Source organism: Gymnogyps californianus, chromosome 5, assembly GCF_018139145.2.
Source record: "Gymnogyps californianus isolate 813 chromosome 5, ASM1813914v2, whole genome shotgun sequence".
NCBI classification, from domain to species: Eukaryota; Metazoa; Chordata; class Aves; order Accipitriformes; family Cathartidae; genus Gymnogyps; species Gymnogyps californianus.
Window position 1 is genome coordinate 36,524,847 of NC_059475.1, and position 20,408 is coordinate 36,545,254.

General features: G+C 37.8%; 1 protein-coding gene across 1 annotated transcript in view; it reads right to left on the reverse strand.

The window, feature by feature from the left end:
- Positions 1 to 12,348: 12,348 nt before the first annotated feature.
- Positions 12,349 to 20,408, reverse strand: part of SPRED1 (sprouty related EVH1 domain containing 1) — a 59,776-nt gene continuing 51,716 nt past the window's right edge. Inside the window, exons 5-6 of the mRNA XM_050897274.1 lie at positions 19,176 to 19,334; positions 12,349 to 14,286 (exon numbers count right to left, since the gene is read on the reverse strand). Of these exons, the coding sequence (XP_050753231.1) occupies positions 13,627 to 14,286; positions 19,176 to 19,334 (819 nt within the window). The 3' untranslated portion in view covers positions 12,349 to 13,626. The remainder of the gene's footprint in view (positions 14,287 to 19,175; positions 19,335 to 20,408) is intronic.

Here is a 20,408-nt window from a genome sequence, read left to right on the forward strand (position 1 = left end):
GACACGTAGGGGGAGCAGTGGAAGGCTAGATTAGCCTTGCAGCATTGGAAGCTGTGCAGGTAGTGCTTAATAATGTACTTAAATAACGAAAACACTAAATGGCGATGTCACAATGGAAGTTCTGAGGCAAGAAGAAAAGCTGGTGTAAAAAAAGAATATGAGACCAGGAAGCCCTTCTAATCAGACCTCATCATTTCAAAAGGAATGGATCAATTTCCTCTGCTGGGACCTCAAGCTGAAGGTACACTGCCCTCTAACCTGATAACTAAAGAATTTTGTGATGCTATTGTTGGAAACCTTGCTATACGCTTTCTCTTTCCTGAAACGTCGTTTAGGAGATGCTTTTTTTGCACTTTTTTTCTCTTTGTTCCTAGGGGATGATCGATAGAAAACTGTGTCATGGTCTGTACATCTTAGCACAAGATTGCAATTTCATTGTTGGGGTGCCTGATGAAATGTAATGCTGTCACTGCTAGACTAACAAAAAGCATCAGGAGGCTTCAAGTCACACCACAGGAACCTGTAAGACTACAAGTGATATCGATCGTGTTCTTGTCTGATGTTTGTTATCAAAGATTCAAGCTCATAACAGATCTCCTAAAGAGCTGGCCGTGACCCTGTCAAAAGGACTAAAGCAGCATGCATGCATATAGAGGAGACACTTCTACAAACGTTCCCAAAGTTGATGTCCTTCTAATGCTACAGGTGGCAAATAACATAAGGCCTAACCATGTACATTTACTGCTCAGGGAACACTGTACGTAAGCAAACAAGTGACTGAGAACAAGAAAAAAAACAAAACCCACTTTTCTGGGATGTACTTGGTGATAGCAGAGGAGCAGAATCACCTGGCTGTGGAGATTTTGCTTGAGATACCACATTCTGTTTCAACATGGGAGTGGTTATTTTTGCCATTCCTGGGGACATGCTGTGGGGTTCACTAAGCTCTGCCCCACTGAAAAGAAACTTTTCATGCCATGTCTCTGCAGTGCTGTGCGAGATATTTGTGTTGGTAGAAGAGCTGGAATGGCTGTGATTGAGTTGAACTCAAGAGCAGAAGTAATGCAGGAGTTGAGCAAGGTTGAATACCCAGCTGCCAAGGTAAACCCCATCTCAGCTTTCTCATTCTAGTCCATTAATAGCTTGAAAAAATGGAAGCAACCTTACACAGCTGATGTTTAGCATCAGCCCTCAATAACTCATCAGGACCTATTTCACCTGAAGACAACTGTCAATAAGCCATTTTAAGACATTGTCTACAGTGTTACCTAGGTGACTGATAAACTGCTGCTTGCTCACTGACATAGCTACAGGACGTAAAAGTCTTCAGCAAGCTAAAGTTTTTGGAAGAAACCAAGACTGTGCACTCAGGAATTCTTTGCATTCACCAAATTGTATATAAGCCCAGTTAACTTTTTAAGCAATTTTACATCCTGAATGCCTAATGCCTATGACCACTATAAGTTGCTATATTCCAACATATAATTCACTTGGAGGATGCTACCAAAACAAACCCATTTGGGAAGAATCTTTGCTTCAGTCCCGATTTCACATCACAAATTACTCTCAACTGTCATCTAACAGTCAGTGTCGTAAACAGAGAAAGGTAAGACACTAATTTTTCAGGTATTGTGATGATACATGATGACATGGTAGGCTTTTGAATACTTCTGCATTTTATCTATGTCCACTGACACTAAGAAGCACCTGTTGATACCTACCTCCTCTTGACTAGCTTTCTCCACTTTTGTAACAAATCAAGATAAGAGTGAACTGACAATCTTTCATGATCTTCTTTAAACCGACGCTGTAGGTGTGTTATTGACAAGCTACTTACTGTCCAAAAAAGGAAGCAAAGAACTCACTGAAAATTACATTAGCATGTTGTTACCAGCCACATTTCAGAAGTTGTTTAAAGTCTGGTAAGTGACTATCCAAACATGTCAGCAGCTGGTGAGATTAGTGCAAGTAGAGTTGATCTTCCAAGTCAGAGCTATAGTTAAGCCCTAACTACACCATGTAGTGGAAATAGAAAAAAAATTCATTGCAAGATGGACTGTGGCTGATGAGGTGCCATCTGATCATCCATGTAAATATGCAAACCGAAATTCCCCTTGGGCTGCATCACAGATGTCAAAGTTCCACCAAGTCCTGGCAGCGTATTCACCAAATGCTCTGACAGCCAAGACTTTCATCTCAAGTGATGTTGTGATAGTATGTCAGTCGCTCTGTTTTTGCAGACATGAATCACTCATGATGTCAACCTTTCCTAAATGACCTTCACAACACATGGGAGCAGTTTCATTTAAATGTTTGTGTCCAGTTACCACACACACAGTTTTGAACTGGGCATGCTTAAAGATGTTTTCTACAATATAATCACTAATTACACAAAGTGAGATTTTTCACACATGCAAAATTTTCAGAAGGCACATAATCCCAGAAGAGGTCCACGCACATAGCAGGATCTAGTTTGACCATTTACAAGTCTGTATCACTTTGATATCTTGCAAAGGACAGTTCTTTAACCAACAGCCTGATAAGGAAGCCTACATTTGTTAAAGGTTCATTTGTGGATAAATGATGGTAACACAAACCATCACTGATTTAGCACATGCTACTTGTGAATTGAAGAGCAGGCCCATACGGTGTTCTGTCCAGGTCTACAAAAAGACTCCACTGTATTACCTAAAGATTGCCTGCTCCATGAAGGGGAAGGCTTCTATATCATCCTCAGAAGATTAAAAGTAGATTTTCAAGTGCAGGTGCTTAGGAAGAGAGTGAAAAAATACAAATCAAGGGATCAGGGACTTGAAAAAAGCAGTTGCCAAGTGCAGGTAGCTTTGCACTTGAGATGTAACTGAAGCCTAAACCCTAGGGGTATGTTAAAGGTAACTTCTAGATCATGCTTCAGCAGATATATAGCCAACTAGAAATACCTGCACTGGACAAAGCACATTGGTGGTTGGTTTGGAAGATCTGAAACTCCTGTAAGTCATCTAGAAATATAAAGCTCAACTGGTTGAGCCTGTTTTCTAAATTCTTCTAAATAATAGTAACTGTCCTAACATATGTTACAATAGAAATCTGCTAGCATTCTCATCCTACTTTTCCCTCTAAATGTAAATGTATATGTTTAAGAAATTGAAAGGTAGAAACAGAGAAGCTGAAGATAGAATGGAGATAACTGTTGCAGTGAAGGAGTTTCAGTAGATACATATGGGCCACACGTTCAGGGTGTGAAGACAGAGCGAGTCTTACAGCTCCGGTGACTGGCAATCGTAACTCTGGTGCCTGTGTGACCTTTCCTCCTGCCCAAAGGTATATTACTGCAAGATTGGGGAGTTATAGCATGGAAAAGTACAACCAACATATCCACTCCCACCTTCCCTCAGCTTACTTCCCACCTTGCTGGAAGGCGAGACCGAGTTGCTTTACAGGTTTTTTTGTTGATCTTGGGGCAAAAACCACCTACTTTACTTACACTACTGTAAGGCCTCAAGCCGGTGTTTACCAAGAAATGAGATCTGCGATTAATAAATATAGGAAGACAACACTGTCAGTGGTCAGAACTGCTGCCACACTCATGAATGCTTGAGTCAGTTCAGAGGTATCAGGCTGAACAAATGAGGACAGAGAAGAAAGCAAAGAGGTGACAGGTCTAAAGGGAAGAGAGACTTCAGGAAATAATTAAGCATTTTTTTGAAAGACTGGTAGATCAATGGAGAGAAAAGCTACAGAGAGCATGAAGTCATCAAGGATAGTGCAGGAAGGACTTGAGTCATGATCAGCATGTTACTGAGTAAGCTGATGAGCCAGAGTTACCACTTCAGAACTGGCTGGAGGTAAGCTAGCAGGCATCCATAGACAACAAGATACCCAACAAGCAAACGATGCAGTTCAGGTACTGTCAGATTTTCTAGAAACACAAAAAGGGCCAAGGTTTTTAGGATATTTCATTATTCTAAACTTTGTAAGAGAGAAACAGGACTAAGAAATGCGAACTGGCAATTATATAGTTAAAAATCTATTCTAGTAACCGCTTGAGACAAATGTCTGTCTAAAAACAGGATGGATGTTTGTGTGCAGTAACATTACTTTGATTTTTTAGGAGAGGCATGAAGGGGAATGACTCAATCTTCTCAACTCCCCACCCATCCTTTGGCTCTGGCTACTGAGCACAGTATAAATTTTGCAGTAGGTACAGGGTCCCAGAGCCACGGCCATCGCTAGCTGCTAGCTCTGCGTGCGTTAGGACACCCGTGTCCAGTCTCACCCTGCCGCTGATGCTTCAGTCTGAGCATGTGCGTGTGCCTTCCAAGTACACTCTGCTCAGGCATTTTTGCCTGGCTTCGCTCAGGAAACTTGCCTCAGATTCCAGCCAGGTTTTAGAGATGCTTTTAAGCTAGATTGGTAATCTGGAAAAGGTTTGGAGGGCCTGATTTATTTATTTTTTTTTACCAAACGATCTTAAAGTTAGTTAGCAACTCTGGGAAAACATTTTCTGTGCCAAAAGAGCATGTGAAGCAGCTGTTCAGTACTTATGCAAACACCTGTGCATATTCTTAAGCTTACTAACAGTTGGAATAGCTTTCCCCCTCACCTCAATACTATGCTAATACCTATTACTTATATTGAAGCCTTTGTTCATGAAATATATTCACATTTTAATAATCCTGTCAGTGGAAAATATTGAGGTATAATGATGACATGACTAAAATGACAATCCTTCTATGGTACTTGAAATATTCAAGCATTAACAGTAGGATTTGCCTCCAAATTGGAGACCAGATTTAGCAGGTACAAAATCGCATTACTTTTCTGAGACTGCTCTCTTGCTTCTCCAAAATCTTCATTCTCTTGAAAAACAAGCCACGGAATCGCTGATGCTGCAAGCGACTTATGGAGATCACCTAGTCCAACCCCACCTGCTCAAAGCAGGGTCAGTTCGAGCAGGTTACTCAGGGACATGCCTAGGTGAGTTCTGAATGTATCCAAGGATGGAGACTTGTCCACCTCTCTGGGCTACCAGCTCCAAATACGCTAAAGCCTTCTGGATACTCCTTCACAACCATGATTTTAGAAATCTAAGTTTACTTTACTAACATAGCTAACACAGAGATGTCTATACAAGTCTGCCACAAGCTAACATTATTCATAAGTCTGAATACCACCACCACTTCAGAAGAGGGTGTTAATTGAAATGTCTGGAGAGCAGTCAACCTTCAATATCAATCAATTAGCTATTCATCTGTGCAAATCCCAGACAAGCACTATTTACGAAGAGAAGTGTTCTGTACTATGACTTGGTGGATTTCAGAGACAGTGCCTATCATGGAAGAGCTAGGACCTGGACTGTAACAGACTTTACATATTTATTCAGGTACACAATGAGGCTCAAAGGCCCTGGGGAAGTCAGAAGCTGCATAGCTTTATTCAGAAAGTTTGAAATCTCTTGTGAATACTGTATCACTTGTCAACTCATCCTGAAGAAGTTAATTTTGTGAACAGGGCCCAGATGATGCTCCTCTTCCTCTGCTCTCCCTCTCCATTCCCATTATTCCACACGCACAAAATTTAACCTGTGTTCCACACGGTACCTCTTCAGCTCAGGGATCACCATTCTCACATCTCATGCCTCCACCAATTTCCAGGCTTCTAAGAACTCACTGAAGACCACCAAGCCCAAGGAAGAAGGAATAGTCATTTCATCATTCTCATGACAGAAGTAGCCCTGAAAGAAGAGCAGCTCTCTCCTTCGTAAGCAGCATTTTTAACACATAGCTGTAACGTCATGGAAAACAAGAACAGTGGATCCTGCACAGCTGGTGACTCAACAAACAGCACTGCTAGTATTGTTGAAGGCCAACAGTGACAACCCTCCCAAACTAATTTGTTCCACCATGTTGGTTTCAACATAGTTTCAACAACTGTTGAAATTATTTAACTGTATTAGTGATGTGATTGTTAGGGCAAGAGAACAAACCAAGAGTTGTTTAGAGCTTTAGGGTTTGGTTTCCCCCCTCCCCTTGGAAAGAGTTACTCAATAATGTACTGTAGGGGTCATCCCATTACCTATCTTATAGACAGTTGTAGGCAAGAGACAAATGAAAATGTAGGTAAAACCGTATCAGACTCAGAAACCAATTCTTTGGATTGGTCAGCCTGTGGCTGGATGCCCACATAACAGAGAAAACTTCTCAGCGTTACCATATTGAAGAGAGATGCAATGTTTCATACTCTTTTGGCCCTTGCAGTACAACTTTTAAATACTATTTATAATGGGCATTCAGTAATCAGCAGCTATAGTCATCAGATGCCCACACAGCCTGTAAAAACTCTATATGCTGGCAGAGAAAGCTGAAGACGACTTCCGACAACATAAAAGGAAAAAGGAACGAGTTACGGAAAAAACATAGGAAAGATCAAGTTACTGTAACACTTCCCTCATAGCAATATAAAGCAACAACAGAAAACCACCAAAGCACATTGGCAGGTACAAAGGGACAGTTGGCTCTGGCAAGGGGACACTGATAGCTGCTGACAGCAGTAATATGTTTTCACAACTCCCTTTGACTTCAGAAATAATGCAAATAGTCTCATATCCTCAGTTTGAAAGAAATAGTTCACTACACTACTTGCTGTTTACATGGGATACAAAATGGCAAGTTACCTACATTGGGGGCTAGGAGGTCTTTAAAACATGTCAATGGACTTGTTTTCTACAAATGTAGTAGTGGAAGGAGAGAGCTCATACAGGAACGGTTTGGCAGGTTGCAGTATTGGAGTAGGGGAGATGAGCCCGTAATTCAAGGCCAGTTTTGCATGCAACAGGAAGTTTAATCATCTTAACAGGCTTTCTTACAGCTAATTGTAGCATTGACTGGAGAAACAGACTTGGTCAATCAATACTGGATCTATGTTTAAAAGGATAATTCCTTCTCTTTCAAACAGTTATTGTTGATCCCACTGAAGATGGTTCTACCATCACAAACCCCCCAGTATTTTCCATTGTTAGCAAGCTCATTAACATCTGCACATTGTCCTTCATGGTGAAATCAGAACTCTCTCTTAGCAAGGTTGCTCATTATCATGGAAAGCAGCTAAATCTGCCTTTCTATAAAGTCTCCATTTTTAGACAGTAGGTCATAAGGCAACAGCTTTCACTTAGGAGTTTCATTATCTACCATGTAGGCCCGGGTCGGAACTAAAAAGAGCTTTCCTGGTCATGGTTTTTTTTTTTTTCCCCTCTCCACCCATCCTCCCACCAAACACTGAGCTTTTTGGTCAGCCTACCTTATCCTGATACATATTACTCAAAATCAGAATGCAGAATAGTTTTTTGTTCGTGGTTTTAAAATAAATAAATAAATAAAGCAGTAAATGCCAAACATGGAATAATTGTTCCTGTGCATTACTTCAAACTGACATAAATAACCATACATTGCTAGAAACACAGCGGATATAATTTGGTGGGTACTGAGATGTGCCTGGAGCCTGCCAAGTCACCACTTAGCTGAAATGACAATTCATCTGAGAGGCTTATGCTGTCAGTGAAAGTCATTATCTTCTCAAATATTCCCAAATTTCTGAAGTCAGGGCACGGATATCTAGAGCTACAAGCTTCTTGAAGAACTGACTTATCTCTTTCTTTCTTTCTTTTCCTTCTAGGTAAAAACAAGTATTGCTAGTCATTCACATCATGCAGTACTCAAAGCATAATTTAGTCAGATGCCATTGTGCGTGCATGCACACACTCTCCAACCTCAAGTTAAAGGTATGAAATGTGGGATTATTTTTTATTCTCATCCATTTACTTGTTACGTCTGTTTCCAAGCTATTAAATTACATTACATAGCTCAGTGTTCCCAAATGATGGAAGTGATGATATAACCCTACAGACTAAAGTCTTTCTGTTCTGGTACAGGAGCACATAGTGATCCATGACACTAAGCCAAAAGGTTCAAGAAACAGGGATACAAAATACTGAGTAGTAATTGCTATATGGCAAGGACTAATGGGGATCTTTTTATGAACTCTACAGACTATAGTCTGTGGATGACTTCAGTTTTTGATTTAATTTATAAACCCCAGCAACTGAGTTTGACTTACCTGTCCAAAAAAAAAAAAAAAAAAAAAAAAAAAAAGGAAAAGGAAAAAAGAAGAGCCCCTTACCTATCCTTTTTTTCTTGTTCAAAACCAGAATATTGTGCATTATCCATGACATAAGGTGGATTTGTCCAAGATCTAACACTAGGTTTTTAATTTTTATGAAACCATGTTTAATGCTGAGTCACTTTCTCATATGTGGTCTTCACATAGTCCTATAGTATTCTCTATTAACCCCTCACCTTGTTAGTCACTTAATTCATTTGCCCGTTTCCTTTCTCTGGTAGAGCTGCATTTCCAAATCATCAGGTAAAAGCTCAAGTATCAACAGCTAATAGTCCATGTAATGATTACACCCGGCCATAATGAAATTCTTCAAGTTAGAAACTGATCAGGTGAACAACAAGAATTACTTTATCAGTTGTAACCAATAAGAAAACATTTGCAAAAGCTAGAGGCAAATACCATTCAATTTAGAATAATCCTTCCTAAACCCTGACCACGGAGCTTTCAAATTATAGTCTCAGAGATTTCTACGTGTTCATTTTTCTTCATGGACTGATTAGTTTTCCTTCCTTTTCTGGTGTATATCTTATTCTTTAACTTGCACAAAGCTTAGAATTCTATTCAGAGATACACATTTTTGTGGTGGGGTTGAGTGGGAACTCAAATAAATGTGATTTATATGAAGCAATCTTGACCTCCATAGCATGATGTCAAGGACAAGTGCTGCTGTAGATACAAAGCAAGCTGGTACAGGCACATTTTTGTTTAAAACATTATAGCAACTCTTAAAAATGGTTCTTACGATGAAACATGCTGGAACTTGAAAGTAATACAATGTTTGTTTGACCAGTTTTAAAATTATAAAATGATCTGATGAACATTTGGTTTAACCAGTAAGCAGAATACTATGGCAAAATGATTACCTGTATTTACATCTTTTTATTCTGTTCTTGAGCTGCAACATTTAATTTCATATGCACTGTTCTGAGTAATCCCAACACAGAATGGAAAAACATGTCAGTTGTTTCATTTCAAGATAGTTTTAATCAGGTAATTACAGGAAAAACATTTAAACAATTTTTATGGTGTTATCTGCTATGTCAACTTACAAGGATATGATGTAACAAACCAGTTACAAACTTAAAGGCATATTTACATTATATACTCAAAGTAACAAGCTATATTCATATTCATAAAGGAAACACCTATGGGATGAGTTAACTAAATTATACATCATTTAGGAGAAAGAAATAGCAGTGGAGGTTTAATGGAAAAAATATACACGTGAGGCACTTTGAGGTCATTAGGGTGGAAAGCAAATGGCACCAAGCGAAAGAAGGAAAACTATGTACAGCTTATACTGCAGCTTTGAACATGAAGGCTTCTTCTTCACCGAATGCTTTGATTTCTTAAACGAATCACAACTTTTGCAATTAAGAAAGAGAAGCTTTCAGGAAAAAAAAACCCCAACCAAACCCGAACAACCCCCCCAGCCCCTCCTTGTATTTAGCACTGCACCAAAGGAAATGGAAGTTTTATCCACCCAGCTGCTGGACTAACAGTACCATAAGGCATCTTCTTAAAGTTACTGTCTTGTTGCCAGCCAACACCCTTGATCTTCATTTTATTAATATGCATGTATCACTGTACTGGCTGCATACTGTGCCATAAGCTCTGAAAAGATTTAAAGTCTAATTTAAACCTGTGCATTATTTACACGGGAGTTCAACATTATCCTCCAGGTACACATGAACAGATCATTCTGAAGAGAACACATCTGAGATGGGAATGTTGTATTCCAACATGCAAAATTAAGACATTCTTCAAAATACCTTTGTTTCTTTAGAGGAAACTGCATTGGTTAAGACTGCTTGGAACATGCCTTACATAAGCTCTGGAAAGGCATCTGAGTTTTATGCCATCATTTGCTGCTGTTTACTAAACAGTTACCATAGTAATTGTAGATTATTATCAGAATATTGCTTTCATCTTGCACACAGCTGCATGTATACCCTTCACAACTACTGAATCGCATGTGCGAGCGCACAGACCCACCTGTGCATGCTCAAAACTCGATTCATATCACAAACCGAAAGGCCAGATTCCCTCTGCATGAACATCAAAACTCCATCACTTTGCTGTGGGAAAGAACTTGGGGGGGGGGAAGGCAGGGTGAATCTTTCTTATGAACCCAGTGACAGAATCAAAAGAATTTTCATTTCATTCCTGATTTTTATGCTCCTGTGTAAAAGGCCATCATAACTATTTTAAACCTAACAAAATATATGGTTAAAGCATTTTTACTTTCAATCAATATTAATAGTGAAACTTAAGAAGCATGATGAGATAAAGAATCACAGTAAGAGTCCAAATTACTACTTTGTAAATTCATAACTAAAACTTAACATATTTTTGTAGCTTAAGTAGTGCACCGATAGCCAGTTAAATTACTATGTAATCAAATATTGTGCCTGAATGCAGCTGAATGTCTTTCCCCCAGTAGATGGTGCACGAGTGCTGCTATCATTTAAGTTCTTCCCCCACTTTCAAGGGGAAATACTTAATTTTCCTGGCAACTGAGGCTTTCAACAAGTGAGGGACTTAATATTCAATGATAGTTTCCCAAGGCTCGGGTCTCCCCTCCAAGCAACACAAAGCTCTGCTACTACATGCCTGACAAACTAGTTCTGATGTTAAGGGCAAGGGGAGGAGTAAGGATTGGGGAAGAAATTTCTCTTTTCCCAAATGCTTAAGAAAGTATTTCAGAAGAGACAGAATAAATGTTACATGCTGTCAAAAAGCAAAAGATGCACGGATGAAACAGCCTGTTCTGGAATGGGTTTGCTGTATGTGCACCTTCCACTACGCATCTCCTAACTGCAACAGTGGGTAGGATCCCTAACACCAGAAGAAAAAGTACGCGTGCATCCTACTCAAACCAACCCTCATGTAACCACGGATCTTTGCAGTTCTTTTAGTTGCTCTCAAACTGGGCATGCAGGCTGACGCTTCCAGCACAAGAAGAAACAGTGAACATGTGTCAGTTCAGTAACCCTTTTTAGATGGATCAAGTCTTCAAAGAGGAAAGCAAAAGGTGAAAACATTTTAGCAGCAAAGTGGTTAAATGCAAGGTGAAAATATTAATGCACACATTCAATAAAAATATTAAAGCATATATGTTTCATATAAAATACAGTACAGGACCAGGAGTTTCACTATGTTGTATAGTGCTCAGAGGAAACTGTTAAACTCATTTCTTTCTGAAGTATACACAATATGATTCTATAGCATTTTCCTATACAGCCAGCAAGTTCTTTTCTTAGGTTGTTCATACCTCTCTCCACCTTGAATCAGGAACCTAGCACTTACAAATATTAAATTCCTCTCATTCACTAGAAAAAACATCACCATTTTTTTTTTAATCGAAGTTGTTTTTAAAGTTAACAGTCTATTCTAGGCAACGAAGTTTAGCTGAAAATGTGCGAAGCATGAAAATCAACCAGAGTAGCAGCTTTCAAATATATAAACAGTAAAAACCAAGACTGCTGCTACCGTGTCATTTCTTGGACTTAACTCATCCAATCAACTCTTAATACAAAACTAGAAGCTCTTCCGTAACTTCTACAGTTATCAATATATTTGTCTTCTTTTCAATGTGAAATAATATTCTGAGATGATCTATGTACACAAGGTGGTCAATTCAAGCTGTAATATAAATATAAATGTTTTCTTTTAAAAAGTATTTTACAGACAGATAATGTTATATACATTTGCTCATTTTACTTCTGGGCTACAAAGGAAAATTAAGGGCACCGATACATGCAGGAAGAAAAATTACACAAAAATATACTGAAGAAATGCATAGGAATTGAGAAAAGTAAGTCATGTGCATCTTTTAAAATCAATTAGGTTTTTTGTTTGTTTAATAACAAGGGTATACTGAGGACAGTCTGTCCCACTCCAGCCAGGATATCAAATAGGCACCTTCGCTAATGAATTATGACTGGTTTTAGTGTTTTATGTATCTTTAATGAGAAGTAAATGTTTCTTACTTCATGACAGAACAAAGCATGTAATGTTTTAAAAAATTCTCTACGGCTTAATCAGTTAATTCTTATCTGAAAGTTAAACACTTACTAAGTACAAAGCTGTAACAAATATCATACACAATATACCACCGTGCATACACATAACATACACACACTCTCACCCCCTCCCCCATCCTCCCTCCAAATTTCCTCAATTAAGAAGTTCACTCCAATTTTGCCTGGGCTGTAATTTATTTCTCAAGCTAAGTCTTTTGTTGTTGCTTTTGAACAAAACACACAGTACTTTTGTTCTTGCCCATTCAAATAAGAAAAAGTTGCAGTTCAAAATAATGAAAACAATTTCACTTTTGTTATTAATCTTTTGTTTTAATCATAGTACTTGATAAACAGCTGAACAGGATCCTAGTTTAACAGAAGGATAAACAAGAACACTGATGACAATTTGTTACAACTGCCTTAATGTACCTTTTGCTTAATGAACATTTGAATATGCAATAAAGTATTTTTGGAGGACACCCCAAAAGAAAACAACTTGCTGGTTGAGCAACAGAAACAACTTCCTTTTTGCTATTATGTTGAAATCAAAGTCATTTATATATAAAAATAAATGTTATGTTCTAACAAGAACATTTTAGACAATTACATCTGTGCTTAACAAAAAAATATTGGTCACTCAAGACTAGAATAATTAATATTTTAAAGGTTTTTAGATTATCAGAATGTATGGATACAACTCAACACAAACTGTAGCTGAAGGGAAACAGGACTGAAAATATCAATTTGTCCATCTGGAATAAAAATGCGACTAAATTAACTAATTAAATATTTAAAATACTACCATGGAATGTGACAGTAGATATGGTCCATACCTACTATATCAGAGGGAAGGAAAGTTTAACATGTAATAATTCGTACCTTACACATTTAGTTAAATATAAACATTTGTTATTTATACATAAAGTCGCTTCCAAAAAACTATTAATAAGTGATTTAGTTGCACTTAAAATCAGTTTCATTCCTCATTTGCCGAGTATTAACTTTTCTTAATCTTAAATCAGCTGTCACTAGTGCACTTTTAGTTAAGATTTCCCCTCAGGTAAGTTTTAATCCTTTTAAAAGAGCCCCCTCACCTAAACCATGAATGTACAAAGTGGCAAAAGTTAATCCCTTTTAGTATAATCATAGTTTATATACTCATTTTATAGCCAATAATAAGAATAGGCTTCCCTTTGCAAAATCTCCTTCACAACTTGCAACAAATGCCACGCACTCAAAGGAAATAGTTAGGCATGGCTAGCACTTGTAAAATGCCAAGGTCTGACAAGTCTTGTTGCTTCCTCCACATCAAGCATCTCTTACATGAAAGAAGATTCCCTTCAGCTTGCCAAAAAGCTTCCACAAATCCAAGTTAGATGCTTCCTGGAAACAAAGATTTTTCAGCTCTGTTTGGCACAAGACTGATTCATCCCGCAGCTTTATGCTTTCCTCCACAGCACCCACATACCTCACCACAGTGATGGCATGCTCTCAAGGGGAGGTAGCAGCACATACATGGAGCAATGAATGAGAGTGCCACCAGTGCTAACCAGCGTAAGCAGAACTTGTCATCACTAGTGTCACACGAGCAAGGATCAGAGAAATCTCCTTCAGAGTCTGACATGCAGTGATACAGCATGCTCTCTGCGCAAAGCATGCAACTAACTTGGTAGATACATCTTTTAATAGGATCTGGCGCATCTTGACATTTTCCTCTACCATTATCTTCATGATTAAACCTTTCCTGGCAGTATATACAGCGGGAACGCTCACCATCCTCTTTTCTTCTTTTTGAGTTTTTAAATTTTGATGAGGAAGGCTGAGTTTTAAATACCACAGAACTCTTTGAGTCTTTCAGGGAATTCAACTTAGTTCCATCCCCACATGGGTATAAATAGTCAGATTTTTTACTGTCTGATTTAGAAAATGGTATATTTGAGTCTGCATCATCCCTTTCCAGGTCGTTCTTCCACATGTCAGGATGCCTGTAGTCTGCATAACGACGTATCAAAATGTCACGAGGGTTTATTCTAACAATTTCATCTTCATCCTGAAAACTAACATGTCTGATTGACTTCAGTGGGACCTGAAATGGCAAAGCAAGATAAGTTTACTATAATGAACTCCCAAATTTATGTCCACCTACAGTGTAAAACTTAGATTAGAAAATTAAAAAACAGGATTTTTTTCCCCTTGCTGCTTGAAGATAAAAATTTCAGCTTATTTTCTTACTAGTACAATTTACAGACTTCTCCACAATAATGAGCCTTTTGCATGATATTAGGACCATGAGGTTTAGTATTCTTTCCTGACCTTTTAGTATCTCATAAGAGCATCGGATATTTTGGTATCCGCATAAAACTTGATACTGTTCTTTGAATTATGCTCAAAATTCAGGTTTTAACAACTTACAGTGGTAACTAATTCCACAGATCAATTACACCTTACGTGGACTTGCTGATTTCACGCCAATGATGATCCACTGCTTTAGGATTAACTCCCTGATACATTCACTTTGAGTTACTCGTGTTATCGAGAAGCTTTCCTTTATTCCTGCTCTAAGTTTTCAAACTCCCTCCACTTTTGCAACAAGAGTATTCAATACTGGTTACTTATTCTCAAAGCTGTATTCTAGACAAGGATTTTGCCACATGAAGAATAATATTCAGTAGCATGATCAATCAGTAACAGTGGCTTCTAAACGCATCTCCCCTTAGCTAATATACAGTACTTAAATCGATTAGTTTAGGACACCGGCAGGCAAACATCTAAGTACTTTTTAAATTCTCAACTTGTAATGAACTGACCATAATTCAAGACCTTTTACCTCAAAAGGCAAGTAAGAAGGAACTAAACACATACAAAACAAACAGCAGAGAGATAAGATAGAGTTCTTGTTTATTTTGCCTTACGATGAAAGGGCATGGGGGCATGAAAGTCATTGAAGGTGTCAAATTTGAATCACCCGAATTGAAATACTGCAGACCTTAGATATGAGACAGTGGACTGCCACTAAATGTTGCTGAAATCACATTACAAGTGACTTTCAAGAAAAGGTGCAAATAATGACAGGATAAAAATTTAGCACGTGTATGGAAGGAGCTCCCGAAAACAGCAGATAGTGCAGCAAAAAAAGCAAAAGTCTCAGTATGTCCCAGTATTCCTGCCTTACAGACAAGCAATTATTTTCCTACACTGTAGGGCTATTATAATCAGAGCCAGAATATAAGCGAGCTTCAAGTCAAATTCCGCCTTTTTCTCCTGTCAAGTGCACAGCCTGCAAACCATCTCGCAGAAAAGACTGAAGGAAAAAAAAAAAAAAAAAAAAAAAAATCACTCCCTAACCCGTTAGCCTTACAAATTCTTCCAGAATCATGAATTATTTGGGAATGCATCTTTGGCATCAGTATTGTTGCTCTGAGAGTGTTTACCTTATTAGTACTGATCAAATTAATGAGAATTAATGTGTCACCATTCCATAGCCTAGGACAACAGTTGAACTGCATGTTCCTAATCTGTTGCAGTGTGTAACAACAAACTACTGAAGATGATGTTTTAAGTTAACACACTTCTACTTCACTTTGCACATGTCTACGCTCCTACTACACTGAAGTCTGCATGCCCTGGTTTTGGGGTAGGAGGCAGAGGAGGGAAGAGAGAAGGCAGCTGGGAAAAAGGAAGGAATAGCTTCTTAAAATATGCCAGCTTCTGATTATGTAAGAGTATCTGTAGCCTGCTCTAACCATCACTTCCCTGCTTGATAATCCTTGTGTGATATATTTTAAGTACGGAACTGTAATTAGAGCTGCTTTGCCCGGGGAGCATCAACTGGAGTATGCTAACAAGAATAATTTTTTTTCTTGGCTCCAAGTCATGCAGTTGGACTTCCACAAGGTCTCGAGGATACAGGGTGAAGAAAGGTTATATTCTATTCAGCTAACATCACTGCTCTTCCGTACTTTCCCCAGGCTCCAATGCAAGCAGTTACGCCTCCCCTTTGCTTATAAAAGCAGAGTGCTTCTCAGCTCTATTCTGTTTTCAAACACGAGAAAGAGCCTATTGTTTTAGCATCAATAACTAGCTATGGCTAATTGGCTTTTCTGAACAGTTAACAGCATAAATTTATTTAAGGGAAAAAGCATCAAAAATGTCATTACAATTCCATATGTTACAAGCATAAAGGATCCTTACCCCACTGTCCACACAGAATATTACGCATGCATTTAAGACATTAAATAAAACCCATTGTTTAAAAGGAAACAAACTCCAAAACCTCAAACCAAAAAAAACCCACCCTCAACCTCCCATTCCCCAGACAGCTAATAGCCATTAAAGATCACTACAAATACTAACAACTGTAAAATCTGACCTCTCCTCAGTCTTTGAAGGCTTTTTATTTGGTTGAGCAGAACACACCACATACATAGAACTCATTTCTTTTTTTCAAGTCCCCAGCCAAACACCTACTAAAATGCATAAGGTCTGACATGTTACAAACAAGGCAGCATTACGTTCTTTATGCAACTGATATTAAGAAATAATTTTTTAAGAAAGCAAGTGGGAAATGCTGAAAAACAAGCAAACAGAAGAAATGCTGGAAAAGCTTCATTTATAAAGTGCTTACACATTGGGTGTTTAATGGGACCTATATGAAGGCATAAGGTACACGAAACCTTAAGAACAATACACAATCCAGATTCAGTTAGGTACAAATACCAGGAAAATTCAATGAGAATAATGCACATAGTCCTCTAGCCATTCAAAATTATAACTCAGTACAAGTGCCATCTCTGTGTAACAGCTGAATATTACAGCAAACTGAAATTCCACAGAGAATCTCATTATGAACATAATTAGCCAACTGGAAATTAGGCAGAAAATTTTGTTGACACGACTGAACTCGCTAGTATTACACCTTACTTGAAGAGGTGCACCTTCAAACAAGGCATGGACACTTGCTTGGTACTGTAGCCTTCACTGTCTCTCCTGAAACAGATATACCCGACTTTGCGTAGCTTGCAACTCCACAATATGAGGACACCGGCAGCTGAATATATCATCGCAAAGTACTAAATTTAAGTTAAACACACATCAGTGTATCAGAAGCTGAAGAGCTGAGGGACTTGGGTATTTTTTAGTAACAAAGTATTACAAGTAAAGATCTGAACTGTCATTAATCACGTTAGTTTGAGCATGTACTTCTTGAACTATTCAACTTATGAGCACAGTAAGAGTGTTCAAACTTATTTGTACAAAATAGAAACAAAATAGGTATTTACCTCAAGATCTGCTGTGCCACATGGTCACATGCATGGAGTTCAGCAGAGACAGTGCAGTGTGTGCACATACTGAATGTGAGGTTTTGTTGACTTGCCTGTGTTCTAAATGTGTGCACCACAGGACCATGCAAAAAGCATGGAGTGTTGGATGCAGGTGGTGCTACAATATGAGAAAAATATTTTAAAGAATATCTACTTAAATTTCCATGGAATGTCCCATAACTTCAGTCTACAAGTAGTGAATTCTAGCATTGTCATTTCAAAGAAATTCCTATTTAATTTCTATCAGACAGGCACTACGCAGTATACCACTGCTTAAATTATAATTTTCTCAGTAGCCGATGTGCTACTTATGTGCTCTTAAAACATACAGGTATTTTAGGCTACTGCACTTTTCTTTACAACTCAGTGAAGACTAACAGCACACACATCACTGGTTACTGTAAGCTGTTAAGAGTTAGCTGCAATAACCTAATCACCCATCTCTTCTATTCTAAGAAATCTTTAAATTCTCTTTGCAAGTAAATGGAAAGAGGGAAAAACATGTACCTCTTGATGAACAGAACAAACAAAAATATGAGGTGACATACAAAGAGATAATTGGAGCAAATCAATGATTAAAACCCAGAAGTTCGTAATTTCAAGCTCTTTAGTTAGTTCTCCAGATAACACTGTTTGCTTCTTTTGCCCAATACAGCAGTTAGTAAGCAGCTGATACAAGACTTTAATACAATCCTATCTTTCTTTGCAAGAATGACTGAGGTATTAAAAAGCTTTATTTCAAGAAGCAGAAATATTTTCTGATGAAGTGTTCACAACTACTTGAACTTGCATTCTGCTTTGACTTCTGTTATTAAGCTTACTCTAGAAAGCTTCCCACATGTTTGCTTCTAGGCATAAGACCCTCAAATTAATTATTACCCAACTCACTATTAAGTCTACTTTTTCAGTCTATAAAACCTCAGTTCTTTGAGGCTTAGAAAAAAGCAAAATGTATATTGTTAAAGGAAAAGCTGTAACACTGCGTTTCTAATCTAATGTTGTATAAATATGACCTCTTTTAAAAAATGTCTGTACATCAGCCTTCCTCATGTTAGTGGGTTTTTTTCTGTTTTAAGAATCTGTTTACCAATAGCTTAATACTTTTCATGCATCACTGATATACTGTTTTCCTTTCTGTACCAAAATAGAATATTTTAGTTTAAATAGGCAGTTAGAAAGCATAAACAATGTTTCACTAAAAATATTTAGCAAAAGTGCCCCACTGTGTAATGCATCCAAGATACCCATTTTAAAGATACTTTTCAATATTTCTAATCAAAACAATATTAGTATACATGTAACCGAGATTGAGCTCATGGCCAATTAACATTTCCTGAACAAATTTAAACAGCTTTTCAGGCTGCAGATACAGAAGTCTGTAATACAGTAATCTGACTTCAAAGAAAGTGAAAGATTTATTCATGTAGTCTGCTGCACTACAAGCATAGGTAAATACCTTCACAAAACTTTACCTCCGCCATAATAATGCTGTAATATTTCAGCTACAAAGATTATATTGATCATTTCAAGAAGTTGAGAGTATAATACTACATACAGGGACCTAGAATGAAAGTGCTTTCTTGTCAGAAACTACATACTGTGCCATTAATTCAGCAAGCAAAGTAGGAACTGCTTCTTTTGTTGGTAGTCTTACCTGGTTAGGTTGGCTACGAAAACAGGCTCTCCTGGTGTTGAAATCCTCAAATGCTGAAGGCCTTAAATTTGCACTGTTGTAAGGTTCACTGGTTACTACAGTTTCGTGTTGGAAAAGGTGATCTTTCATTAATGAACCTGATGTATTTTCTTGAGTAGTCTAGAATACATAAGAACTCCCTTGAAATGATTTTGCATTTATACAAAAACCACACCAAAACCACCAAGTTCATACATAAATGCATTAATATTCTACATACTGCGTTAGAGGCATCTATAAACACAAGTATTTTTAAATACACATTTTTAAAATTATAAGTAGGCAAGTATTTTCTTTACTATGAGTCAGCCTTGGAAAATAAGAGTTCCCTCTCTGCAGAGCGTACACAACTTGGGCATTAGAGATACATGACTTTAACTCAGTTGACAAATCAGACTGAGGAACTTCTTTAAGGAAGGAGAGATTAGCCCAGTCTGTGAGATTATGCTTTCTCCAACTACCCACAAGGCTGCCAGTATTTACAAATATACAATTGGAGAAAAAAAACTTCTGAGACTAATAAGGCAAAAGCTAGTCAGACCTTTTAATAAATTAAAAGCAAGATCAGCTGGAAAGGAACAGAAGTCAGTTTTAACATACACTGGCTCAATCAAAATATCTAATTACAGCAAGTGTGTATTAAACAACTAATGACTGTCTTTTTGAAATTAAAGTTATATCAGGCAATTCGATACAAAAATGAGACCATGTGGCAACATATAATGAGATATCTGCAGGACGTGTGCCACTCAGAATAAGGAAGAGGAAGTATGTTTGGGTGGAATATTGGCTTGTGAGACAATCCAGTTTCTGAAAAGAACAGAAAACCAAACAGTTCTCATTCTTTAAGCTTAACTGACTGGGATATACTTAGGATACAGTAGAGCATATTGATACAAATCCCATTGGGCTGCCAAAAAATGTACTGTACAATGTTTTGTTTGTATTGAGACACGCTGTAAAGTTAACTGGCTGTCATCATCCGATAGCACTGAGAAAATTCTGGCATCATCCAACTTCCAGCAAAGAGAATGTTTCAGCTTTATTATAAGGATTTGTATACATCAAGAAAACATTAAGGGGGAAACAATAAAAATACTGCAGAAAACTACTGAAGGCAGAGGCAAACCTGAAGTTTTGGCAGGCTAAGTACTAACACTGAATCATTAGTTTTCATTTATCAAAATACTTAAG